Source organism: Polyodon spathula, chromosome 19 (assembly GCF_017654505.1).
Source record: "Polyodon spathula isolate WHYD16114869_AA chromosome 19, ASM1765450v1, whole genome shotgun sequence".
Taxonomy (NCBI): domain Eukaryota; kingdom Metazoa; phylum Chordata; class Actinopteri; order Acipenseriformes; family Polyodontidae; genus Polyodon; species Polyodon spathula.
The window spans coordinates 28,611,790-28,639,703 of record NC_054552.1 but is presented as its reverse complement, the minus strand read 5'-3'; the positions used below and the strand labels follow the sequence as shown (position 1 = coordinate 28,639,703).

The window sequence follows — 27,914 nt, the reverse complement described above, 5'->3', positions numbered from 1 at the left end:
AATAGTGGCCAATGCATTTAACATATGTGGAACATTGTTTTTCCAGATGGGCACACAGCTAATTGTGTGCCTTTAGAAACTGTTTACAACATGCCATTTTGTAAAATCTCAAGACACCTAAACCAGCCCCTTGCCTTGCTCAGCGTGGTCATGCTCACTATGTCTCAGTTGGCTTCAGCTTAACCAGAGGAAGGTGCACTAACTTCCTCACAAGCCAGTCACTCAGTGAGTGAGGCACAGGACTGAGACTTGATCCCATGCCTCCCGAAGCTTCGTTTTAACCCCTAAACCACAGATTGCATCATTAAGACATCATAACAAAATGATTAACAGAGGAGGGATTCCTCTGAGACCAGAACATGCCTTCTGGTATAAATTCTGCAAATCTTGCTCGCTCGCCTTAATTACAGCGAGATCCTTTTTTGGCCTTGTGTATGCAAGAAAAAGAAAAACTGCTTGCAATGATGCAAAAGACCACCTTTATAACAGCAGGCAAATGAACGCACAGAAATATCTGGCTAAATACTGTCAGCATTAGCACCTGCACAGCCAGTTTGTCAAAAAATAAAACCATTTCACCTGTATATGTAAGGAAAGCAATTAGAATCCCCACTGCTTACTAAGTGCATTTTACACCAAGCTGCAAATAATTGAATCCAGTGGGCAAAATGAAATGACGGTGTCAGGCAAACTGGAGAGATTTTATTTCACGTTATCTGCACAAACCAGAGGACTGCAGAAGGAGCATTGCCCTTACACCAGCATTACAGACATTCAAAGAATGCAGCTCTGCCTCGTTTAGACAGATCCATTCCACAGCCAAAGAGTTTGATCCAGCTGAATGTCTCCCCATGTTACCTACTCCCATTTCAGTAACAGACTGGCCTAGCAAATGCTTACTTGGTAAACATCCACACTTCTAGAACACAGCTGCTAGGTTGCTGCTACTGTTGATGATACAATTCCTGTAACTAATACAACAGTGCTTTAGGACAGGTGAGACTGAATCAAACTGAATGTTATACTACACAAGTACGCGCCTCAAACACCCTCCCTGTACTACCAATAAAACAAACAAACACCTCCTGTGTTAACATTCAAATCCCTTCATTGAAAACATAGGTATACTGAGTGGCCATAGAAATAACACAGGGTCATTAAACTGCACTATACTAGCGGTTCAAGGAGCCCCATCGTTAGGGCTGAAGCCTCAGAACAGTGGCCTCATGCCTGCCCTATGAGAAAGGTGAACTTGAAACCAGGCTCTTTCCCAGCATCAACACCGCAGGGATAACCTTGACACCCAGCTGTAAACACTCTCCACTGGGGCCAAAATACTCAGCGCAGAAGAACGAGGAGCTTGTCCTTAATTGGTTCTTGTTTGTTTCTTTAGGCAATGCCGTATACCCACGAGGAGAGCTCCTAATTGCCAAGAAGCAGATGAAGGATTATTTTGGAATACCTGTTTACCACAAGCCTTTAGGAAGTGAAGTGAAAAAAGAGAAGCATAACCAGCTAGATGGAATTCAGGAGCTGCCACACGTACACAACAAAATGAGCTCCAGAGATTCCTGATACTCTAGTCAACAGGTGGGCTGGACCAGCCTGCAGGTACGGACTCACTACACACAAGGGGGGACACTAAAGGGAGCAGAAGAAAATCAACAGTGCTGCCCTTCACAGGGTGGAAGACACCAGGGATTTGATTTCAGATTCATAAACCACATTCTTTTATATTCTCTTATTAAAAAACAAACCCCACACCATATAAAAAAAATATGCGCAATAAGTATTTATTTTATTATTATTTTATTGTATTTTTTTTTTTTTTAATGTAAGCCTAGAATTCACAAAAACATTTCCCCTGACAGGCCCTCAGGCTTCATTACAAAACTGTAGTAGAAAACCTGATTAATGCACACTAAAATAAATGGTGGTGTCAGCCCCAACAGGTAAAATAAATCAATCTTAATAAATCAACTTCTTTTGTAATTGGACACTGGAAACAACCCTGGGTGCTGCTCTGGATCTAAAAGATAAACAATAACAAATGATCACACTATGCAACACAATTTTTGTTCCTGGGCAGTCTCAAAAGTATAGAAAATGGCTATTATTCCCCACAAACTTTGCTTTTGTGACCAGGACAGTGATATTTCAAAATATCACTATTTGCAATGGGAAAACGGGCAAATGTGTGTCTTTTCATTCACATAAAGTCTGAAAAAAACAACATATGAATCCAAATTTACATGCATTTATACTAAAGTAATACAAAAATGACTACAAAAGATTTAGAAGTGAGTAGTTTTTCGAGATTTACATTTTGAAATATCACTGGCCTGGTCACAAAAGCAAAGTTTGTGGGGAATAATAGCCATTTTCTATACTTTTGAGGCATAAGCAATTAGGAAATAACACTTACTACCCAGGAATAAAATAAATAAATAAATAAATTGTTTACGGTGTCATTCTACAGCAAGAAGCGGTGGAAACTGAGTCAAATATCAGGCCTTCCCTTTAATAAACAATATATAAAGGCAGTAAATGCAAACCCTGTGAAGAACATTATAAAATGTTATTGTATTTAAAAGAAAACATCTAGCCTGTACAGACCACTCTCAAGGAGGCAGAATTTGAATTCTGACCTCTAAACAATTAACTTTGCTTCCTATGGGAGTGAGAAAGAGACTTGGTCTGAGATACAAAATGTGAAACCCACTAATATGCTTAGTTTTGCCTCTTCAAGACAGCATAGAGCAGTTACTGGTGTCAAAACAAGCTCCAGTGGATGGAATTGAATCATGTTTTTCTTTCCCATCTGTCTTTTCTGGTCTGTTTGAACCCTAAATAATGTTATTTTAAGTGAATACAGCATTGCTAATGTTGATGACTTCTGACCTAAACGACCTTAAAAAGTCAGGAAAAAGTCGACAGCCTGGTCTTTGGTTTTGAAAAAAAACAACTAGGGCTCCATGTGTTAGATAAAGTTAAGGCCGCCTCCCCTCTTAGACTCTAAAGCCTACATTGGTTTCCAGGAAACGCCTCCCACTAAGCACATTATCTCTTACTGAACACCACACAGAAACTTCAAATAGGTCCTTTATGTAACATGAACTAACTCATCTCACAAGCCTGTGAAAATGACTTTTAAATCAGAATGCTTGAAAAATGATTCTTCAGGAGTTATAATATTTACTCTGGATGGCCCAGTACATCAGTCAAGTATCTTTTCCGCCAGGGGTCCTGTTTATTACCAATTTAGCAGCTAATTGGAGTGTGACACAAGAAAATGAAGTTGCCAGCCCCCAGCCAGGGCCACACAGTAAGTAAGTCTCAGCTGAGGCAGTCAGCGCCAAGCCCTCTGCTCAAACCACTACGCGGTCTCTCATAGGAGAACTTTCACAACCAAGCAATTACTATTTTGTAATGCTCTTTTGAAATAAAGTTGTTGATTATGTTTCAATCTCCTTTGGCTGATTTTTTTTGTCTATTTCCTGTCTCTGAACTGCCAGGGCAGACATGACTTCAGGAAATGGATTTGTACCAATGCCTGTGATTGGCTGAGATGGTGAAGCAAGAATTTTTAAACATACCAGCTTAAGGCTTTGGGCTATATGTATCCGAACGGTGGGATGGTGAATAACAAAAGCACACAAACTAAAATAAACAGCATGCCGGTGCAACACACATACAACAATGGCACTGAACATGTTTCAGTTACCTTTAATATATACAACATCTGAGTTCAGTTAATGGAAAATGAGGAGGGAAGATCATCAGCTGGCAATGCGTGGCATTGGAACGACTAAAAACAAATTTTCAAGCACTTTATTTCATTTTCAAGAAGCTTCAGTAAAGAAAGCAAAACATGGAAATTAAAATAATGAAAAAAAAAATTAATAATACACATCACTTTGACAGGGTAGCCGAGCAGTGACATTCCCAGACCACAAAGCTGACAGACACACACGCAGGCAGGTACTATGGGTGAAAAGTGCGTTGGTGCGCTATTTTTATTCACACAAAAATCAGATAAATATTTAAACAAGAGCAAACACTCACAGAGTAAAATAAAAGTTTAAACAAAAATAGATCTCGAACACTGACACCAAAACAAACAAGTACCATGCTGGTGCTTCCAGCACGCATAGCACTTGTCATCCTTTTTACTTTGTTTCATTTCTCACTCTCTCGCACACACGTTCCTCCTCTCAAACTCACCCTGAACAAGAAAAGCTGCAGGCTTTTACACTTGTGACCATATCTGAATTAACTCTCAATTATTGACTTCAGAGACGGTCACATTCTACACGCATTTCAGTTTGCATGGCCAGCAGTCAATAATCACAGACTGTCGACCTTGCATTTGCACAAGCTGTCTCATAGTGACTAACATTGCTTCTGCCAGACCACATTCAAACCAATAATAACAAACACAAAACATTGTGTTTTAAACAAACACAAAATACACTTAAATCATAACACACTAATATCACCAGTTTAAATAAACATAAACAATACATTTACCTTTTAAATAAACTCACAAACCATTCTTTAAAATACATTTTGACCCACAATACAATATTTACAATATATTTACAAGCAGGGCTTTGCCCTGCCCCCTGCAATTATGTGCAGGGCTCTGCCCTCCCACAATCATTTTCAGAAAAATTAATAAATGAGGTCCACTTACAACTAAAGGTCCATTAGCAGTCAACAAACAAAAAACTCTTCAGAAAACGTGTCTAGGGACGCATGCCAAGAATGCATAAACTACAGGGCTCCTTTTCAGGTTCCTTGAGTACTGCTGGAATCCGGCAGATGACAGTGAAAACAGGAATAAATATGTACCCACTCCACTGCTTGGAATGTATTTATTTTGTCTTTTACTCTCGGACTATGTATACTAACACAGCACTTCTTTATTTTGAGATCTGAACACGCTGCAGCCCTGTTGTGTAAAGACTCACAATACTTGCCCCATGCTGACCCTAAGTGGAGATGCAGGTTCCCTATATTGTCATGCTTGCACTGTACATATTGTTTCATTTCTTAAAATAACAGTGCCGCTCACTTTCTAAAGAGGATGTGCAAAAGTGGAAAACTAAAAGGAAAACAGCTGAAATCCCACCTGACTTTGCCATAGATTTTAGGTCTTGTTCTGCATCGCTCATTCTCAATGGTTTAAAGAAGGGATTTAAACATCTTGGTGACTCAGATTTGGAGACTAATATTGGTCATCTCCTGTTTATATATTTTTCAATATCCTGATAGGCCTTAGAAAGTAAAGTGGACCTCTTCCTCAGGGTCCGAAAACATCTGTGCTAGTGTGAAACATGCTGCTTGTACTGGGCAAGTTGAAAAGACATCTCAAATCAGATCTCACTCCAAATGTAATGCCTGGCAACAGTTCAGCTAACCCTATGTCACGCCAAATCCATGCCATTTTAGGGATGATTTCATTGGCTTGTTATTCTGAATATAATTGTCACAAAAAACCTTTAAGCACGATAAGCTCTACAATGAACACTGTTATCAGTATTCCAAATTAGCAAGAGGGCAAACACATCGTGTCCCAACATTTAGGGAGCATTATTTTAAATATTTTTGGAGCACAAGACTTAAAAGGAGAATGATACAGAGATTTAGAGACCTGGTGACATATTCCCTAGAAATGTAATAACATTTAGTTTTCAGTTTGTCAATCAGACTAAATCCAAAGCATGTTTTCATCAGGAGCAGGTCACATGTGAAATTAGTTTGTTGGCTCCTGATCAGTCCTCTGAAGACAGCGGTATGAATCACCAATCCAGCAGAGAAATTTGCACTATACAAAAAAAAATAATTACAATTTACTAAACTCTACCTTACAACACTTGACTCTTAAGTTAGAAAGAATTTGTGGTTGCTACAGTAATATGTATTCTATATAGCTCCTACCTTTTTTGAAAAAGGAAGTTTCTTGTTGGATTCAATACAAATCACAAGATATAAATCTAGATCTCTTGCATTCTACACACAACAACGTCTCTCTAATGTAAAATAATTGGGGTTCACAATTAAAATGATCCAAAATGCCCTTACTGGCACTTATCCTTTGACAGCTAATTACTTGCTGCACATAAACTGACCTGATAAACTGTGACTTCTCCTTTAACCCATGTCTTTGTCACACATGTAGAAAACAGCTGGGATTTCTCTTTCTCTAGCGGAAGTTTATAAAAGGGAAGACGATCAAATACAGTAAATCAGGCTGCATGAAACAATGCAGCACCTTGTCTTTTGCATTTGCAAATTACTCTACCAATTTCTTTCCATGCTCATTCTTTACTTCAGGACAGGAACTCATCACCATCACTTCCTCTCTTCCCCATTTTTTTTCCAGAACAGAACTGCCTTAGATAGTTTACAAATGACAAAGGAAAGTCAGCAACACCTATGTCTAATCTATACCAAGGCACAAGACCCTCGTTTTATTAAGAGACCAACTGTATTTTATAGACAGCAATTACAAAAAGGAGGCTGCAAAATACTTCATTTTTATTCAAGTTACAAAATATATTTTTGCCTGAAAAACAAACAAACTGTGACTTCTGTTTTAACTTGCATGAGTTCTCCCTGTACTCCATAACAGGGAAGCAGAGAGCTAATCACCTTCACTTACTGTGGGTATGTTACAATGTAGCACTCTGCTTCCCAGAACACGTGTACAAGTATACCTGTGGAATACAACGTTTTTCCTGGAGAATGATTTGTCGACTCATGCACACCGTTGCCTGGTGATGTCACTGCAAAATAGATTGTGGAATCTACCTTATTATTCCATTACGCAATCATAAACTTAATACAATAATACAAGAAAGGACCAATATATAATATTTCAAACATTTATTAATCCAAGTGGGAGTACCTACTGTAAATACCCTTTCCAGTACTCCCTTTACCCTTTCTCATAAAGTAACAATTTAACTTTCTAAGAATCTTTAAAAAGGTACTACTGTATACTCAGCTTTTACCTCCATGTTGTTCTGCAGGTATTACACACAGTCTCACAATGCTCTCTACCGTCATCAAAAAAAGTACAAGAAATTATTTAACAGCACAAAGGCTGCAATGAGAATGACAGTGAAGCTAATAAAAAGGTATGGAAAGGGATTAGAAAAAACTTGACACCTTCAAAAATCAGCCCCGTAAAAAGAAGAGAACAGATGTGGCTTGACCGCAATTCTCCTTCATATGTGAAAAATGCTTTCGCTAGCAGATGTACTGGGATATGGTTTCACAGCAGGGTGCAGGAAAAGTAACCGATTACCGATTCCATTATCAGTCATTTCAGCTTGGAAACGGGACTGGTTCAAGCGGAAGTCGTGCATCACAAACAGAAAGCAATTCATCTGGGCTGACAAAGTGCCTTTGCTAGCAGGCCAACTCGCCAGCCCTGCTATTTTTGGAACCACTGAGCAGAATAATGGAATCAAGCCATTGGAACTGATTGTGAGCACCATGCACTGAAACACCTCAATAGCAATTAATGAAAGGATGAAAAAAGCCCCTCTGAAAGCCATCTGACTGGACATATCAACACTGTGTGATTTCAGCAGTAAGTTCCAGCAGTGAGCTCCCGGTGATGCTGCCTTCAGTTAAGTTGTCTCTGGTACAGTTAGGATACAATAATCATCATCATCATGTCTCCGATTGTTTTATGCCAAGCTTTGCTGCAGTATCATTATGCTTAAAGAGATACAAACTCTGCCGTTTCAGGAAAACAGAAGATTAATGAATGAATAAATGAATTTAGTTTAGGTTCAAATCTTTGCTGAATAAACATCTTTTAACACCGTATGATCATAATACACAGGTCTGCACGAAATGTCACTACAAGCCCAACCAAGTGTAGTCCAGAACTCATGCACACCCGGGTTATGATAATTTCCAAGAACTAAAGGAAAGAGCATACTGTATATAAAACATGACAAACATTACGTATGTACGCAAGTATGTATATATGGGAACCTCCACTATGTTCTCTTTAGTATTAGATGAAAATAATTACTCAAAGAATATCTAGCAAGGTGTACAGTGAAAAAAGGTAAAGAAGGAAGGAAAGAAGGAAACGGAAACATGATTTGAAACCAAAATTAAGGAAGTGTTGAGAGACAGTCAACAGAAATAATAGCCCAAACCCCAACTGTGAAAGATCCAGACTGCTTTTTTCTCTTCTAGTCAGTTAAAGAAGTCTGCGCCTGGTTGCACCCATTCTGCCATGAACTCAATGGACAGTCCCATACGATGTGCAAAGCCGAGTCTTACCTGCAGCTGTCCCCCACAGTCACAATCTCCACCTCACTGTCAGTGGAGGTCACATTGATTTCTTCATTGGCAGCGGCTGGGGGGGCCGGCGTGGCCTCGATCACCACCACGTCCTCATCAATGGCTCCTGTAACCAAACAAAAACAGTGCACCTCAGTCACTAAATCAGTTCCCTCCTCTACTGAAAATGACACTTTTGAACAAAGTTTTGTTCATTTTAATCAAACTATTAAGGAAGAGTAATGTGTAACAAGAAGAAAGGTTGTCCTGCAGCAGCATTTTAAAGCAGCTGATTAAAATATAATCTCAATTCTCTAACTCGCTACCCCTAAATGTGGTACTATTGTATGAAAACAGGAATCCCAGTGGATACGAGCAGAAGTGCTTTTCACAGATCTACAAGAAATGCTTTTTTGCAATTGTTTTAAGTTACCAGGTAACATAATCATGACTTAATTGACAGCCTCCAAAATCAAGCCACGTGTGCTGATGACTACAAGCACAAGCTTTTTAATCTGAATGCTTTTAAGTGAAGGGTTAAATGTTTGTATATGTTCTGGTACTTAATTGTCTTCATTCCATTAGAACTGAGCTAACCTTAAGTTTCAACCGAAAACTGTGTCATTACACATCTCACTGAAAAAACTTTTTTCAACCTCTATAGAACTGACAACTTCTCCCTCACAATAAAACTACAGAATCAACTGTAGAGCCCCTTCTGCAAGTGAAAGCACCTACACCCCTGGTTCGGTAGCTATTCTTAGACTTACTCCCACATACTTCTCTCACATTGGAGGTCACAATATTTCCAAAGGTCAGATTGACATGGCTGTACATTCTGTAACTGCACCTCATCAAGAAGCTTTCCCCAGCCACCGCTAGTAACACGTGCAGGCTGAAAGGAGCCTGCCTCTGGTAAAGGCTGACACACAGCATAGACGCAAGCAGTTTACTTTGCTTTTCTCCTCCCTTTCCTGAGAATCTGACTGAAGGATTCAAAAACCTACCCTGAAATATCCCCTCAATTTAGCATGTCAGATTTCATACAATAAAAATAATTCAGGTTTCAAACCTTTCAACAGTAACTGCAGCATGTATGCATGCTGTACACCAGCTAAGGAAACTCTCTTTGTATGCGTTTTTATCCTAAATCTAAATTGCTTCTTTACCGTTTACATCTCATCAATAAATCCCCATACATTTAAAACCATGTGTATTATTATTAAAATCAATGTTAACTCTTAACACTAGGTACTTCAGAACTCATTTGCACTGCAAGCCCCCAACTGCAGCCTGTTCCAGATCATTTCAAAAGAATCGGCAACAGGAAGCGCTTACAAAAAAAAAAAAAAACCCTGCCAAGGACTGCTGAAGACCTTCTAACCATATTAACTCAAATGCGGCGAGATTTCCCTGCCTGTGGGGATGGTGGTGGTGGTGGTGGTGGGGAGGGGGAATCACAATTTCTTATCCCCTCTGACTGAGCTGTTTCTGCTGTCTATTGTGCTGCCTCAAACAGTAATATTTACATTAATAAATGATAGCCTTGCTGTTTTTAGTGATGGATGAACTTGCACAAATCAGCGCTAGGTTTCAAGCTCACTACCTGCAAATTAGCACGTCCTGCAATTGTGTTCCAGAATTTGAGAGACACTTTGTTATACTAGCAGGGAGGTAAACCACGGTATTGAGAGTCACTACGGGAGGTGCACATGCTTCACTGCTTCACATTATTCACATTCGCAGAATTAATAAAACTTTGGCTAGCAACAAACTCAAAGGTTTAATGACTCAATCGTACCAAAGATGTTTTAAGTTCATCAAAATTATTAGTTTTATTTTTTTTAATACATAAATCTTGTCCAACACAGATCCCAAGGCTTTCCCTCAGAGCACGAGGTCACAATGCAGTTTGCTTACTCGCAAGGGCACTGCACAGTCGACTCCACTTATATTGTTGCTTCCGGTACGTCACAAAATAACTTAGTCGATGAAAATGTCTCATCTACATGCAGACTCTTTCACATCCAATAATTCATTTGTAATGCTGGCTTGTGGCAAGTCTGTCTGAGACACGAAGACATAAGCCCTTATCTATGGAAAGTCCCATTCAGAAGCAAAAAAAGACTATAGCCAGCAGACTTTTTGTTTTCTTCAAAAGATGCCCTTCAGCACTGCAAATCATGCAATGGCAAATGTCCTTCCGCATAACAGCAGCATCCCCTTTCCCTGTGCCTGCAGTGAAGGGACACCGATCGATCATACACAGGAGATGAAAACAGCTCCCCCTACTTCAGTGCTCCGAGCAAGACTCCAGTCATACACAAAGAGTCCTAATGGCTTCCTGTCAGCCATTCTCCAGTCCTCCTTTAAAAACACCACTGACACTACAGTGTCTTTCAAGTTCTTTCTGTAACACAAAGGATAACTCGCATCTTTTACTGAACCAAGCAAATTTTAAACTCAATAGTAACTAATTAAAAAAAATCCTTTTCTGTTTTGTAGTTTTTTTTTTTTTTTTTAAACAGTGCTGGTTGTACAGCAGGATCCTGATAAACTGCATTTTCATTGTTTCTATTACAGGAAAGGGAACATCTTTCTAATGTCCTGGATTATCCACCACAGATCACAGCAGCTTTACCAAAGTAAAACACTGGCAGTTAGAAGCAAAGGGGAATTTTCTGAAATGCCATGGTAACAAAGTTAGTCATTCTCCATAGAAACCGATGAGGTAGCATAATTCTGTCAATTTAGGGCAAAAAACATTCTTGGTGACTGTGTAAGCTTCCAAATTAATCTTGGATTCATTAAAAGGATCAATTTCCTACCCACTGCTGGTGGTATACATAAAATGAAAATCTAATTGAACTTACACCAAGATTTCTATTTGTAATTGACTATGTATGTCCTGTCCTACAAAGCTACATTACCATGTTTTATTCTAAGCAGCAGCATTGTAAGACTTCAAGTTTGTACTCGCTGATTTTGAATGCCATCTTACAAGTAGGTTGAGATTTAAAATCTGGTTAATACATGTATACCATACCTGCTCATTTTCAGCTTTTGCCCATTTAAAAAAACTGCAGAAGAAGATTACGTAGGCAAAAACATTTAAAATGATATCTTACTGAACAGCCCCACGGTTTTCAATTACTCTATATACAGCCATTTGATGGATTTCTAGCCTACAGACCAATACTTTTGTCAAATACTTTCTCACTTAAATGCACTGCAATAAAGAGAAGGAAAACATTGAGTGGGTCACTCTGAAGAAATGTGAGGAGTAGCATTGTAATTGAAGGTTAGTATTTAGTAGTAAGCAGAAAGTATCAACTCCTTTTTACGTCAGGCTATTGGTACTGAGCCAACAAGAAATATACTAGATTCAATTACCTTTTAAACATAATAAAACGAAACAAACCAAAAACAACTAGGATGGCCACAGAACACAACTTGTTTATACTGTAGGCCTGTATTTTAAAGTATTTACATGCTGTACAGGGTATGATATTTGGTAAATGTCCAAATAGCCTTTCATAAACAAATCCACAGTTCATTCATTCAGCTCACAGAAGCTTCCGAAAAACACGTTTTTTATTGGATTAAGATCTTCAAATTATTCAGTCCAACTTCGAAAGATCTTTGTATAGTGAGCTCAATGTTCAACGCAGCCCTAAAGTCATGCATGCGTTTAAATGGACAGTCTAGTTGTGTCAGTCTCATGGTATTACCGAAACTGCTAGACTGTCCAGCTGACATAAGAGATTTGCACACTTAACATTTAAATGGTCTTAATTTCTCTATGAAATCTGATTAATCATGGTCTGAAACAGCTTTAAAAAAATAAATTAATTAAAAAAATAAAATAAAAAAATCGGGGTAATTCACGACAGCTATAATGCCAAAAATGATGATGTCAGTAACACGCTCTATAGAAATGGTAGGGATAGATACTGAAAATAAAATATATGGAAAAAGGGATTTTTTGCCTGTCTCTGCAGAGGATATTAGAGAATTATTACAACCCTCAGCAGCTCAGCCAAGCTGGTGTCAGTACCATAAAAATACAGATCACCATGACCGGCACTCACAGGATGTGGAGTAACTACTTGTAACAAACATCCATGGAAAAGTTCTGAAGATAAAGTCAACCAATCACAGGCTAGAACACAAAAGTTGGTGTGACCTAGCCTAGATTCTAGATTATTAAGGAAGACCAACTGCTCTTAAAGCATAGCTATTAATGTGTATGACATGCCTACAATAATAAAGGCCTATTAACAGTACCATGTATTGATAAAGTCTACAATTACATTTTCACAGGCAACATTGCTTATTAAATTGAAATCAATCTTTAGGCAACATATAGCAATAGATTATTAGACTAAAAAAATAAAATTAAAAAAACAAAAATTATTAATATACTTTATTTTTTTGCATAAGGCCACCTGCTTAAAACAGAGTTGCTATAGTAAAGATACTCTCTATTCAGCTAGCACATATCATACTGATTGCTTGCTATACAATTTAAAAAAACAGGAATGTGAATCTCGCAGGGACCCTCTTGCCCAGGGCAGGTTACAGTCAAGCAGGGCAACCAGGCACTTCCGAATGGGGGAGGCAGATCACAGCAGTTTTGCTGAGAATGGCAGGGGATTCAACATACAATCCACAGAGATTATATACTTCTAACATCTTTAACTTCCTCTTTATATCTAATAATAAAACAATCAATATTTGACATCCACCGATTGCAGATAGGAATTTAATGTGGGTCAACTTGATCCTACAATTACCTTAATACAGGCTATCATGCCAATATTACAGTATGGACACAGCTCTGTTTACAGCCCTGCATTCCACAGTGGTGTTGCACAACACTTAAACCACAGTTTCTCAGCCTACTCCTTTCCCATGGTAAGCTGCCTAGATCTCCCAGTCCACATCCCTAGGTCCGATATTTCTGGTCTGACCCCCACCCTAACATTCACTGGGTGTTGCAGTGGAATAATAAATCTATTGTACACAAACTGTTCAGGAATTTTTTTTGTGGAATTTTGAGGGAAAGTCCCGAATAGTGACTCATGTTTTACGAACGCAAAGTATGCATTTTAACAGTATTTAAGCATGCTCCGTGGGAAATGTGTACTTCAATAAGCTTTTCTCCATACTTTACTACTGTTTTTACCATTGCTGAATTCTCACACAGAAAACACTATCAAGTTAGCAGACAGACTGGTATGGGAAGTTGTATTGAAGTTCTACTTGGGTGAAACCAGTGGTTGCCCCATTTGCTCTCGGCCTGTTTATTTCTCTCTTTCAACGTGTTTAATATTCCACTGCTGGCCCATCTCAGAGCTGTGTGTGTAAAGGAGAAAGTGGATGGGGCTGTAACAGGTTCAGAGGAATAGCTCAGCCAGAGTGTTTCACAATAGCATGTTAATAAAGCCGCTGGGAGGGAGGGTGTGCTTGCACAACAGGAAATTAAGACACATAAACACATCATTCTCTAATGTTAATAGAGCTTACAAAAGTCTGCCAATCTTTCTTTCAACTAACCAGGAAGGCACAGAGGCAGCTGCTCGGGATCTAGATTATGTTCAGAAGTACTGTTCTTCTACTAAGCAAAACATGACAGACTGGAACATTAATAAAAAATGCATTCATTCTTAAATTTGAACTTTCCCCAAATATAGTACTGTATGTTAACAGACACTTTTCTGATGCTTGTCTAGGGTTCTGTGCATCATTACAAGAGCTGTGAGTATAAATGAGAATGTGGTCGATTTAGAAAAACAAGACATTTACTTTTTACAAACTGATTTTACTCATCTGGAGTTTCAAAATCATAAATGTTACCAAAAATAAACAACAGCCAACAACTTCCTTTGCTCAAAACAGTACTAGCAGTTATGCTATGAATCATACCAGTGTAGGCTACACTATGCAAGCAGTACCAGAGGACAATGTACTGAATGAGAGGCTCCCAGCTGTTTTAAACACTACTGATCTGGCCTTCACTACAATATGCCAAACATGCCATCTGCTAAAATGCGAGTCAACCATAGCAACAACAGAATGATGAGCTGCAAGACCACGTTCTCTAAATGAGCTGTGCTGGGTTGAGGAGCCTAATTTGTTCCCTGGAGTTTGGGCCTGTATTGGGTCTCTTAATAATTGGACAGATTTTGTTGCCACCTAAACAGCTCACTATGAATCTGGGTTTGGTTAAAAAAAAAAAAAGAGGGTCTGCCAATTGGATAAAATGTGCTTTTCTCAAAGCCTGCCACCAATTTTTCAGACACATTATTCACCACAGTTATACACCTCCCAAGTTCAGACTAAATCAAAGTTATGACGACCACCGGAGCATTGCCAAAAGTAGAGAGTGTATTTTCTACATTCATTACACTTAAGACTAATCATCTCCTGAAATGCACAGGTTTCATTTTTTGTTTCAGTATTTGTATGTTAATAAGGGTTACAATAAAGTGTCTAAAATGAAAAATATATTTGTTTAAAATGCCCGAGTATTCTTTACTACCACAAATACTGGCTGGAATGTTCCATTCATTTCAGTCATGTCATTAGATATTGACACTATTAAAATGTGCTCATAATAGGATAAGCACTATACCCGTTGCTTGCATGTTTTAATAAAACTCACTAAAAAAATCTGAATTCAGCATCTAAAAGCAAAAAAAGGTTTTCTAAAAGTCTGACAAAAGAATAATGAAACTTTATGTTCATGAAGAAGTGATCAGGGATAGAGGCTAACAGATCTCAGAAGACTGCTGGCTGCAGCACTTCTAATGAGTGCAAAACAGAAAATGACTCATGTAACAGGTCCCCTGTGCTCAGATCCCTAGATATAACTGGACCATTTCCTGGCGAGTGGGAGATCTGATGAATAGGAGCAACTTTAAAAAGAAATGGCACAATTCTGACTAACGCTCTGAAAGCCCCAGTCATTTCCCTGGTCAGAATGTTCCATTCATTAATGAGTCATGAGGTTCGCTTAATCAATTAATTGAGCTTTTTCAGCACTCCCATGCAACTGAACAGATCGGTTGTGCTGCATCTACGACAGTACTACCAGCTTTCCTTAACAACTGTGAGTGGGGAGAAAAAAAAACACATGGGTTTCCTACTTTCTAAGTAAAGCAATAATGTTGATCAGTGCTAAGAAAACATTCCCACAGTACATGCTAGAACAGCGAGCAGGGCCCTCAGGCACCACTAGGCCAGCTAAGAAAATGCAGAATTTAAAAGCCAAATATGCACAAGCCACAGCCCATCGAACCCAGGCTTTTGAAATTCAACACGCTTAGAATTATCAACAGTATCAGAGCCGTCAGATTCTCCTATAATTATGTATACTTAAAATGCTGGTACTACTTTCTTGCCTGTTGTTAACAGTCAAGAACAGTTTTATGAATATCAAAGAATTGTATTCATTAAATTAAATTAATGAGTGAAAGCTTTGTGAATACATTTTTAATTTACTACCGAGTGCTTTACTTCAAAATGAAGTCACTTCTCCAAAGCCCTTTAAAAGCCTTAGTTTCTGAATACAGAATCAGGGTCTTCAGTTAAAAACGAGACCCCACATTTGGAGTGTGCAAGCAGCCTGAACGTCTCCTGTATTTCCACGAAGTTCTGCAATACAAACAAGCACCCAACAGTGAGCCTGTTTGGATTGGGCTGATCATGTGTTTTGGTTGCCCTGGGGATCATATTCACAAGACCACACGACACTGCCAATGTCATGAAGGCTTGAAAAACCATACAGCTGAGAAAACCAAGGCACGTGGTGCATGGATCTCTAATAGGGCAACACTGTACATTAAAATATGTGGCAAAACTGAAATGTAACTGCATATGAACTAAAAAAGTAAAATTCCACATATCTATAATGAGTCCTATTCATATGAAGATCCATGTGTTGTAGGGTGTGTGGTGGTGTGCGTGGGGTTACCTGGGGCTCCAGCGGTGCTGCTGGGTTGGCTGCTGCTGCTGCTCACATCCACGTACAGCTCCTCCTCTCCGTCAGTGGAGGATGTGGAGGAGGAGTGGCTGGTGAGCTCATTCTCACTGGAGCTGCTTGTGCTTTGCAGCAGCGCGTACTTCCTCCGGGCAAACACTTCCCGCTTCTTACGCTGCAGAAGCAGCTGCTCCTTCTGCTTCTGAGTCCGCTGGGAGGAGCCGGCTGCTTTCACAAAGTGCTTCCGCTGGAGCGCCCGGCGCCCGTGGAGGCAGGGCCGCTTCATCAGCACCGCCTCGGGCTCCGGTCGAGGCCACTTGTGTGGTCTAGCTCCTCGAGTCCTCCCCAGCACGGGCCGCACCCCACCCGCTTTGTCCTGCTCCTCCTCTGAGGAGCTGATCGTGTCCGAGTCCCCAAACTGGAGGCTGGAGGAGGGGGAGGAGGCGCAGTCACTGAAGGAGGATTCGTTGTCCTCCTCGCTCCGACCCTCCAGCCCATGTCTTGGATGTGGGGCAAAGGCTCGGTTCCGAACCTCCTTTGTGTCGGAGGGGCCAGCCTGCTGGCTCTTTCGCTTCTTTCGCCCTGGGAGGCCCTTGTCCTGCTCCCGGCAGCTGCCGTTGACCTCTCGCAGCTGGCGGTGGCGGGCCTCGGCCCACAGGGGTGCAAACTCACCGCCCACCTTGCTGCTGATCATCTCCACATCAGCAGGAAAGCTCTTGGCCGCCTCCATGGGCTCGGGGTTGGCCAGCGCCCCCTTCAGGTGTTCGCGTCTCAGGGAAGCATTAGACGGGACCTCACTCTTCATATCGGCTCCGGCAGGGCTCTGGGGAAGCAGCTACACTCTGGAGTCCATCGGGGGCTAGGAATCGTTCAAGGGAAAAAATAATTAATGTTAGAAACAAAAAGCAACACAATGGATAAGTCCAGCCTCTAGAGGGGAAAATAATAATGCTATCCATTTCAAAATTCAGCCTAGCTACTGTTACGTATATCCGTATTTATATATCCAGAAAGCCTATTTAATAATTAAATAACATACAGCAATACAACATACTAAACTAGAATTTTTAAGGACTGCATACTACAACTACAACTTATGTTAAACACAAGGTTAAAGATCACTAGTATATACACACTTTGCAGCAGTTTTGTAGATTCCAGTTTTAAAGTGGAGTGGGACTAATGCCCCTTTTACACTGGCACACTCGAACTGAGCCAGTGCTGAGCCCAGCCAGCCTGGTACAGCTCGGGTACCTCGAGTTGCTTTTACACTGAAGAGCCGAGCCGACCGAATGACGTCACGCGTAATGAAAAGTGCAGAGTCGCAGAGAATAGAGGCGGCGTTTGGCAAAAAAAGATATTGTTTTTTTTTTCCCCTGTTTGCTGTTCAAACATTTGTATGCAGTATGAACTTTCTAGCCTAAAACTAGTAATAATGATAAGAAAAAATAACCATGAAGTCATGCTTGAATATGCTGATTATTATAGCGCTATACAAAGATGGTCCTTACTTTTCGGTGTCATTTTATTGATGATTAACTTATAATTACTAACTGTTAACGTACGGAGATTCACATTTAATGAAATAAAAAAAACACAACACAGTACAAATGCATAATACTTTAGTTTGACCATTGTTAATCTGTGAAAAGACAACTTCAACGACAGCATACACTGAAAAAATAAACGTAAAAAACATATAAAATAAAGACAAAAGCAATAAGGTTACGGATGCAACAGTCAAGATGCACCAGCATCACGACGAAAGTCATTAACCCTGTCCACGGCCTCCTCAGTTGCCAGGCAGCTGTTGAAGAGGTATGCTTGTGAAATTCTGTTCTCTTGTGCAGGAAGGATCTGAATCATTGCAAAGGAAATCAAAAGCAAAACCCACCCGCCCTTTTTGGAAGATAGATCCTTCTAGCCTGGCAGGCACATCAAATTCGAATGACTTTAAACATTTTAGGGTATAGTCGTTTATGCTCAAGCATAAGCAAGGCCATTACACAGGCAAATTGCATACCTTACACAGATGCTCTTATTTTAGTCATTTACAGGCATCAGCTGGCTGATGTTGAGAAATTCGGAATAGCAATCACCACTCCCGACAGTGATCAGGTGGTGCTTGGATAATAGAAACAGAACACTGAACTATTATTACAAGAATTTAATAAAAAAAAAGCTGTGTATATGGTCCTAAGGTAATGAATACTATATATCAGCTTTCAATCCCTTTCTCACTTGTGAGCAATGGTTTCAATAATTTTTTTAGCTTGGAAAAATGCTTTATGGGAAAATACTAATTAAATGCAAGCATTTTTTTTTGCCAGCTAAATAAATGAACTGGGTTAATGCGTGCAGACACGCAAACTCCTAGTTTCATGTTTGTTGTCCAGTTCAAAGTTTATTGTTAGAGTTCAAGTTCAAAATCGGTCTTAAATGTTTCTTACCTATTTGACATGGTTTAAATAATCTATCTCTCTCTCTCTCTCTCTCTCTCTCTCTCTCTATATATATATATATACATACATATATATATATATATATAGCTATAGATAGATATATATATATATATAAATAAATATATGTTCTGTGACAGCAAAGCAGCCTCTTAAAGAATCTGCACCTCACACCTCCTGAATTATGAAAACAACCATCTGCTAGAGAAGTGCATCAGTCTAAATCATTCGCCTTGTTTAGATCTAGAGCAGAATTGCTTCTCAGCAGCTGTTCTGTTAGGAGGTGGGCTACTTTGGTGCCTGCTGGAGAATGCATGTTTTTGGTCATTACACAAAGGCTTCTGAAGAAAATCTGCTTAAAGGCTATTGGCGTGCATCTGAATTTGATTAGAATATAGAAGTTCTATGTTTGTTTCTTCCAGGTGAGGAGTGTTAATGCACTCCCAGGATGAAAGGCAGGAAGCTGCAGAAACCCACCACATATTGAGCATTTCATTGTATAGCACATGACTTAACTACTAGTGTGTAACTGGCTGTCAGAAAGCTGCAAGCAATCAATGCAAAAATGCTTCCTTAAAAAAGGAGGAAAGATATGCTAAGAAATATATGTAGAACTGTGACAAGACAACATTAAAGGTTCATATCATAACAGATGTTGCTTTTCACCCAAATATGCAAACCGTACATGATCTGTACAGAACTAAAATTAAACTGCAGTTGCCATAGGGCGTGCAATGCTCTATGGAGATTTTGTTATTTATGTTGCTTGGAACTAAGACTCTAAGGTAATAATGAGTTTTCCTAATTCTAGAAATATGACATAAGCCTTAAACTATGGTTGTTACAGTATTTAAACCTATCTGAATAACTAAATGTGCTTTGTTTAGCATGAAATGGAAACGGAAACCAGCACAGTCGAAGTGTTAGAACCAATGCATTAATAATAATTACTGCCTTTCATTAGCATAATGTTATTTTCACAAGTTCCTTATTGTCTTGGTTTCTGGATTGTAGCCATTAACAGTGGATGGAAAGGGCATAACTGCTTAACACACAAAGCCAGGTCTGGAACGTTCCATAAATGAACTCTGAACTCATTCAAAAGCCTAAAGTATATTCTATATCTGTATCTAAAATAGGCTTATGCGACCCACTGTATTCCCATTAAATCAGAGAGAACAGTCTTTAGCGTTGTAGGTTTTACACAATTCGGTTAACAAGGTTCACCTTTACAATCTAATAAAAACACATTCTTGTAATGCTAAGGTGGCTCCAAACAGGACTTGACAACATTGCATTTTTTCTAACGTATCTGCCTGCGGCACAAAAGCTCTGCAAAATCAACCAACTTCCACAGCCGGTGTTAATATTTGCTTCTACCAAGCACAGCACTGGGTCCACTGGACTGTGCACATTTCACCCTAATCGTCATTAGCCTTGCAAATTCATCCAACAGACCTGCATGGGAGCACACCAGAAACAAACAAAGCCATACTGAATTTTAGGTTTCTGCTGGAATGCCAAGGCCTTGAAACGTACTCCGCAGCCCTTAGGGCAGAAGCCTTTCACAACACTCCTGTTTTGCTATGCATGTTAAACCCAAGTGACCCACATTAAGTTGAGCGTGCTTCAACACAAAATAAAATGCTGAATACCTGCCTTAATCTACAATCATGCCTGCATGGAGGGCAGTTCCATTGGCTCTTTGTGATTGGATTGTGGTATGCAGATCCTGATCATAACATTCTTTATAAAAAGAGGATGAAGACTCTGACACTTAACGTATACTCAACATAAAATGTGTTGGGAGGAAGATACTTTTTTTTTATCCCACACAGATGGGTATATCTAGCATGGGGAACATTTTTGTTATTCCAGTAAAGTGCAATAACATGCTTACTAGTCTTTTTTTCCATTCCAATCCAGTGGTGTGCTGCTGAAATTCAAGACAAAGCTGTGCTTCAGTAGTTCACACAATACTGCCACTGATACGTGTTTTATAACAACTTTAAAATGTCTAAAATCATTTCAGATTTCTACTGTTGTTTTGATTTGGACCTAGAGAACGGGTTTAGCCAGGAAATGCCAACTACCAATCTGTCTGACTTCCGAACAGCCTGTTGTCCCTTCATTAACACCGGTAACAGTAGGAAACAGACAGCGGACTCAAGAGTCTATCTAAAAAGACAGCTGCAAAGAGGCCACAAACAGGGTTCCAAATTAATCTGCATTGAAGCATATCTGTTGAAAATGAAAGTAAAAATCCGCCAGGTAAAACAATCCCTGAATTAACCGATTTATTTTTTATTTAAATATTGTATTGATATTTATTCAAAAATCTACTCGTGGTATAAACAGAATACTGAATGATCGTTCATGGTACATGGTTTTTATTCGCTACAGGAGGATGACCCAGTAAACCACAAGCCCGACGAACGATCAATCAGCATGCTCTATAAACTTTACAATATTATTTCAAAGTTCAGAGGAATTCATATCTTGTAAAATATGATGCAGTATTACACAAGATAAACATCTGAATATTCAAATCCATTCCAAGCACTAACTGAAATGCAAACACCTTGTTCACGGGGACACGATAGAACGCATGCCGTTTAAAATCTCCCCATCTAGAATATAGTGAGGTTTTAAAACAGCAGGAAATCCAGTAGCCATCACAGACAAAACATCTCTGTGTGAAAGCACCCTATCAGAAAAGAGCAAGGCTCCGATTCCGATTCTCCCCAACACTGACCACAGAGAGACATATCATTTCCACAGGAGTGGCTGCTATAGATTCTTGTCTTGCACTCTGGTTATGGGTTTGTACCATGGTTGCATCAATGGAGGTTGCCTGAAGTGACAGAAGTAGTTCCTTCCTTTTCACTGAAATGAAGGCCCTGCTTCCTCCTGACCTGCTTCCTGTGTGTGCAGGCAGGGAGCACTGCTCTAGGCTAAAATTCTTGTTTGTTCTCTCCAGTACCCTGGCATTCCCAGACACATACACAGGTAGAGGTAACAGTGTGGAGTGTTATGTAGAACTGCTTGCATTACAAAACCGAGAATGTGTGGTTAGTTTTTTGTTGGATTGATAAACATTTAGACAGCATGAATGAAACAGCCTCGGAAGGTTGTAATGAACAGCAATCAAACCACCTACTTAAGGGCAGGTGAATACCACAAACCCCATGGGTGTCGGCACTACAGTTTCACAAACTGCGAGTCTCGTGGGTCCTGCTGCAGAGGAGATGCCAGCAGGGAAGCCTTCTGAGGCTCCACTCGTGAAAGACTGATGAGCTCCTGTGCCACAGAGCGGATAGCATTAACAGGTACGAGCACAAGAGCTTTATTAATGGGCAAATATGGTGTAGAAGCCCCCTGGCATTTGTGTAGATCACAGTACATATTTTGGCTCAGGGCTAAAATGATGGATCCAGGCAAGATTCCCAGCGCAGAAACCCTGCTGAGAGCATGGAATACAAAATGACACGGTTCAGAGGTTTTTTCATCAACAGCCTTAAATGTGTGATCATGCAGCAGTGCAAAAATACTACCTACTATAGACTCAAGGTCTTTTTATAAAGGTTATCTCATACCATCCATAAGGCTGGCCCATGTTGCCATCAGTGGGAAACTACTACGTAAGTGTAAACAATTATAACGTGTATGAGGCGTTAATCAAACCTTAAAATATGCCCTTTACAGCATAAACAAACTGCAGAATTTCTCCAAATTATCTTTTTTTTTTCTTCAGGGAAGAATAACTCCCATTTTAGATTCTCTAACTGCTTCCTTCAAATCTTCAGTTAATGTAGCACCATTTTTTTTTTTTTTTTTTTTTTTTTTTTTTTTTTAAGACAAATATGCCAATAAAATGAACAACCTTTTTTACTTTACTTAGTTTTGCTTTAAAAAATCTTGCTCTTATTTCTTGATTATTATTAAATGTTGATGAAGTGCCAACTTATACTATACGTAGTCATTGGGAGACAGCAGTGGGAGATAAAGCCAACTTATACTATACGTATTATGTCATTGGGAGACAGCAATGGGAGAAAGTATTGCTCACTGTATTAATAAGAGGCCCTGAAAAAAAAACACATTTTAGTCACATTGAGAGCAATCACAGGTGAATAAAAGCACAGATGTGCCTGTGATCACATCAGACACAATAACTGTTAACTGTCAGCTGTCAACAGAAAGTAGAGTGCAATGGAAGACACTGGAATAGACAGACAACTCACAAAGACGGGTTCTAAAAGTGTGGCAAAACCCCCAGAAAACACTTTCTTTATACAATGACAGGAGACAGGAAATGTACAAAACAGGTGACCTATATGCTGACATTGAAAATCCAAAAGCTCAGTGTGCTCAGAAACAATCGCTATGGTTTAGAGCAGTCAGTGACAATCCTGAAATCTTTTACTACTGATCAACATACTGCACAAATTTCCTGTAAAAGCCTAGACAAGTGCATACTCAGCGATGGTGCACTAAAACATTTAACAACGCCATACTATTAAAACTTAGCATTAAATCATCAATCCTAATAGCCACTCTGGAATGAAAGCAGTGTACTGTAGGCACATGCCAACTCCTATTATCACTTGTGGTTGTTATCAACAAGAGAAAACAGAGGGCACCTATTGTGAAGGGAAAAAAATATAATGGCATGCCTATCTCAGAGCTGCTTGGCAAGGGGAAATTTGTCACCAGACAAAAGGATGATGCCAGCATTGTTTGCCATCAAATCCACATTCAACAAACAGTTCAACAGCATGGACAGTAAGTTATTAAAGTATAGAGCTGCATCCGGCCACTTTGAGATGTTGCTGTGGGAAGAAAAACTGAACTGGAAGATAATGTGCTTCTTTTTAATGTCACCTCCATAGTGCAAATGAGATATTTGATACTACAACTGCTATGTTTTTAAAAACAAAACTGTGTTTAATATCACATATATGTACTATATGTGGCAATTTGGTAGTCCTAGTTACCTTGGCAACTCTAGTCAGCATTTACTTATTAGCATCTGAAACATAAATAGCTAAAGTCAATCAATCAGTCTGTTTAATAAGGCATTTAGGAATACAATCAATGTGACAAACCAACTGAAAAACAAGAATAAAAGGCATTTTAAAGATTATACACACACCACAGTGTGCCATACCTAATATCACGTGTCATGTGTTTCTCAACACCACTTGAATTCCTAAATAAGCAAATAAAGGAAGCCTAATATGAAGTTGCAATGTTACAGATGTTCACAACACCATCAATATTTAAAGGGCAATGGTTTAACACAGGAGTAGGGTGCTTCATACTATGGTACATGTTTCATTCAAAACATTTGTGGATGCAAAACAGGGTGAGGAATATGCCCTGTTTTCTGTACAGGGTAGAAAAAGTCAGAACAACATTTTTTTTTCCCACCATGCAAAACTGAACAAAATTGAGCCACTCCAATTTAACTCTATCCCCTCCCCCATCTTTTCAAAAGGAAATTATAGGTTCTTGACAATTACCTATGGTATATGTGCTCCGTGTGTGTGTGTGTGTGTGTGTGTGTGTGTTGTGTGTGTGTATATATATATATATATATATATATATATATATATATATATATATATATATAATATATAATAATATAAAATTGCTTATTGAGAAAACTGTGTTCATCCAAGCATTGCAGTTCTGATGGCACAGAGAAAAGTAACTGAACCAAATTTTAGAAACTGAAAAGCAGTTTCACCGTGCAAACAGCATCAGATTTCAACCACAAAAACTGTATCTGTACCCTGCAAATGACTACCTCTAATTCAGCCATTACATGTGAGGAATTAATGCTATTTTGAAATTGGGGGGGGGGGGGGGGGGGGGGGGAGCACATATAGTTAAATGGAGCCAATATCAAAATAAGAGATGTTTTATATTACAAAATACAAACCACAATAAAATTGGCAAGACAGACAGTCAGATGAAATCACAACTGTGCATTTCTATTGTGTAATAACAGTGTTTCCTTTTTCTCTCTGGACACTACAAGAGTGTTATCGCTGACCTAACAGAACATAAAATTGAAGTTGGTGCTTTAGGATCCAATTACACAGGGTGACAACTGACTTGTCAAACTGGCTCTGACATTAATTTTATAACTGGCCATTTAAAAAAAAAAAAAAACAGTCCCTCAATTATTACGATCTAAATATCCAAAAGGTCTGTGGTTCAGGCATTTACAATTTGATAGCCAGCACATCAGCATACTAAAACACAAGTGCTCTATTCAACTGAGTTAAACATCGCCACAGTTTAGCTAATATAAGACCCTTTGTATACCAAATTTATGAAAAAAAACATCTACATTAACAATGCAAGAACTGAAGTACTGAAATAAGGGGTTGGACAGTGCATTAAACTACTGATAAGCGTATAATTTTCTGTGGTGGTGGTGGTGATAGACTAATTTGTTAACTAAGAACGCCATTATTTGTCAGACTACATGGTGATCCTGGTGGACCATCATTAACAGAACAGTATTCCACTACCAGCACAAGAAGTCAGATGGCAGCAGGACAAACCATAGTATACATATTATTCTACTGTAGGTAAAAGATACTGATATGTGACCTCCTTTTCAGGACTGCGGCCTCATATGAAAATTTCTGCAAATTGTCCCATTCCAATACACAGAAAAGGAAAACAGAACAGGAACAGAATGAGGTTCTGTGTCAGTGTGGAAGCTGCATAAGGAAGACAGAACTATTCTGTTCTAAAAATAAGGATAGAAAGAACTGGTTAGGACTGAAGTTGACATTTCAGAAACATATCTTACTTTAACACAAACATGGTCTTTAACAAAATAATAAATCAAACAGAATGGAGTGATTATTCTGATTGATCAACAAAGTAACAAAAGTAATATAAAAATGATACAATGAAATCCCAGAGAGGGGCAGAAACTATTACAGGGGTTCCACATTTCTGACTTGCACTAGTTAATGTGAGATGTTTTACTGCATGAGAGTTCACTGTATGAAAGCCAGACAAAATTGTTGAGCTACACCTAGACATTCTGGGGCGAAAGGAGATTAATATTTAGATTTTCAGACTATCTGGGTCCCATTATAGCCTGCTCTGCACTGAACGGGAGTTGGTAGGTGCACTATATTTAATACCTTTCTCTAAACATGTTAATGTTGCAATTTTGCCTATAATGGCATTTGAATGCAGTGTGTTGTGATGCTAGAGCATGTGTTTCAAATTGACTTAAGTAATGTTGCCAACATGAGCATCTGCTGTTAAGAGTTGGACTATACACCAGTGACTACGAACCTGAAATTATATAGCTTTCACAGTTTTGTTGTTATTGACAGAGCTCTTAAATCAACAATACATTGTTTCATTTTTCCCCAGAAACCAAAGTAAATGAAAAATAGAATTGCATACAGGAAACAATGTACTAAATAAAATGGCTGTTTCTCTTTAATGATTCATAATGACTTTTACACACATGATTAACTACAGTTTGTGTGTAGTTCATTTAACAGCAACACAAACAAAATAAACCGAGAACCATGTCCATTATAAAATAACACTGATACTGCACTCCAAAATCACGAACGTCTGCTGTCTATTTTTTGCATCAACTGCAATATGAGTATCAACACAACACCGAACAAACGCAAACACAAAACAAACGACAATTCAAACCTCACCAATCCCTCCCTAAAAACCCAAACAGTACTTTATTGTTGTTGATGAAGTATACAATATAGATGCGTACCAAATCCTTGCGAGACACAAGTAAGGAATAAAGCATTTCATAATTCAGCAGTATTTGTCACAGCTCTGAAATAAAATAATCCTTCTTAGGCAGGATCTACTTCACTACTTCTAAAGCCAATTAGCATCCAGAGCCAATATACTCGATCACAGATCAAACAATTAACACGAACGTAATGAAGAATAAAAAAAAACACTTACCTCTTAAACGAACAGGCCCCAGCCACTTCAGTATTGCCCTACAGAACCTTTACAAATGAAAAATGCAGCAGGGAGAAAAACGAGGGCAGTCACTGGAAGTGATATATAATATAGAAAGGAATCAGAAGCCAGCGCCAGGCTATGAAAATGACTACATAATCCCAACAAGCCCAAGGCCCGGATATATTAAGGGGGGAGGGGACGGGGGGGTTGTGAAATTCGTTTTTTTTTTTTTTTTTTTTTTTTTTTTTTTTTTTTTTTACCCCTTTTTGATAATATCACGAATTAACGACGTATGGGCTTAATTAGGGTTTCGAGACAGGTGCTAATTCGGTTCAATTGCCATTGGGCCTGTGATGAAGTGGTCAGGCTTGCTGAGACGACCGCCGTTGTTTATCGAGGCGAAGCTCCTCTCCGTAGCTGCGCTCTGGCCGATCTGTTTGCTGCGAATCCCTCGGAGCCTCACTCCAGCGAGGGCCGCTTCACGACACTTTCCGACAATAAAGGGGGTTGGTGATGATGGCCGATCTGCTTATTTTTCTTTTTCCTAAGCAAGACGTATCTTGCCTACTAGTGGTCGTTCGTTGTAGTTTCATCATGATCATCTTTTTTCTTTACAAAGCCTGTATTACCTTAAAAAAAACTCAAAAAGGCTCATTTCAAAAGACGATTTTTGAAAAAGGCATTCAACAAAAAACCTTGACAATATCTCCAGTATTTGTTTTTCATGGATGCATTGATTTAAATTATAAGACAAAAAAGGCCTTGTAATTGTGATGTTCAGTGAGTATTGTACGCACAAATGAAAACATTTTGAAGTACCATTTTACTTTGCAAGTATTTTGAGAGGAGACAATAATATTTGATACCAAAATATTTAAAAAAAGAGGATCTGAGTAGGGTAGGCAACAAACGAATCCGCTTCAATACTTTGCGCATCGTCTTCATTGTGAGTGCTGTATTTTAAATAGTTGTTCATTTCTATTAATATTTCTGACTATTTCTTAAGTCATTTCACACATTCACCAAATAGTCCCTGAATTCAAAAAAACAATTACTAAGTTACTTCAAACAAGTTATGACTAAACACAACAATTATCGTTGTATTTATCTTGATTTCTATTGGTAGCCAAGCCATGTTAATTTTTGGTTTTAAAAAGAAATTCAAGTGAGTT

General features: G+C 39.0%; 1 protein-coding gene across 6 annotated transcripts in view; it reads right to left on the bottom strand.

The window, feature by feature from the left end:
* LOC121294295 (E3 ubiquitin-protein ligase Arkadia-like) overlaps positions 1-27,225 on the bottom strand; it is a 44,091-nt gene extending 16,866 nt beyond the window's left edge. For 4 of the 6 annotated variants that reach the window (XM_041217874.1, XM_041217877.1, XM_041217875.1 and 1 more), the window contains exons 1-3: positions 26,740-27,224; positions 16,292-17,156; positions 8,314-8,440 (exon numbers count right to left, since the gene is read on the bottom strand). In XM_041217874.1, coding sequence (XP_041073808.1) covers positions 8,314-8,440; positions 16,292-17,102 — 938 coding nt within the window. In that variant the 5' untranslated portion in view covers positions 17,103-17,156; positions 26,740-27,224. Of the gene's footprint in view, positions 1-8,313; positions 8,441-16,291; positions 17,157-26,739 lie in introns of all 6 variants that reach the window. The other 2 variants (XM_041217872.1, XM_041217873.1) reach the window with 1 other exon arrangement.
* Positions 27,226-27,914: the final 689 nt, after the last annotated feature.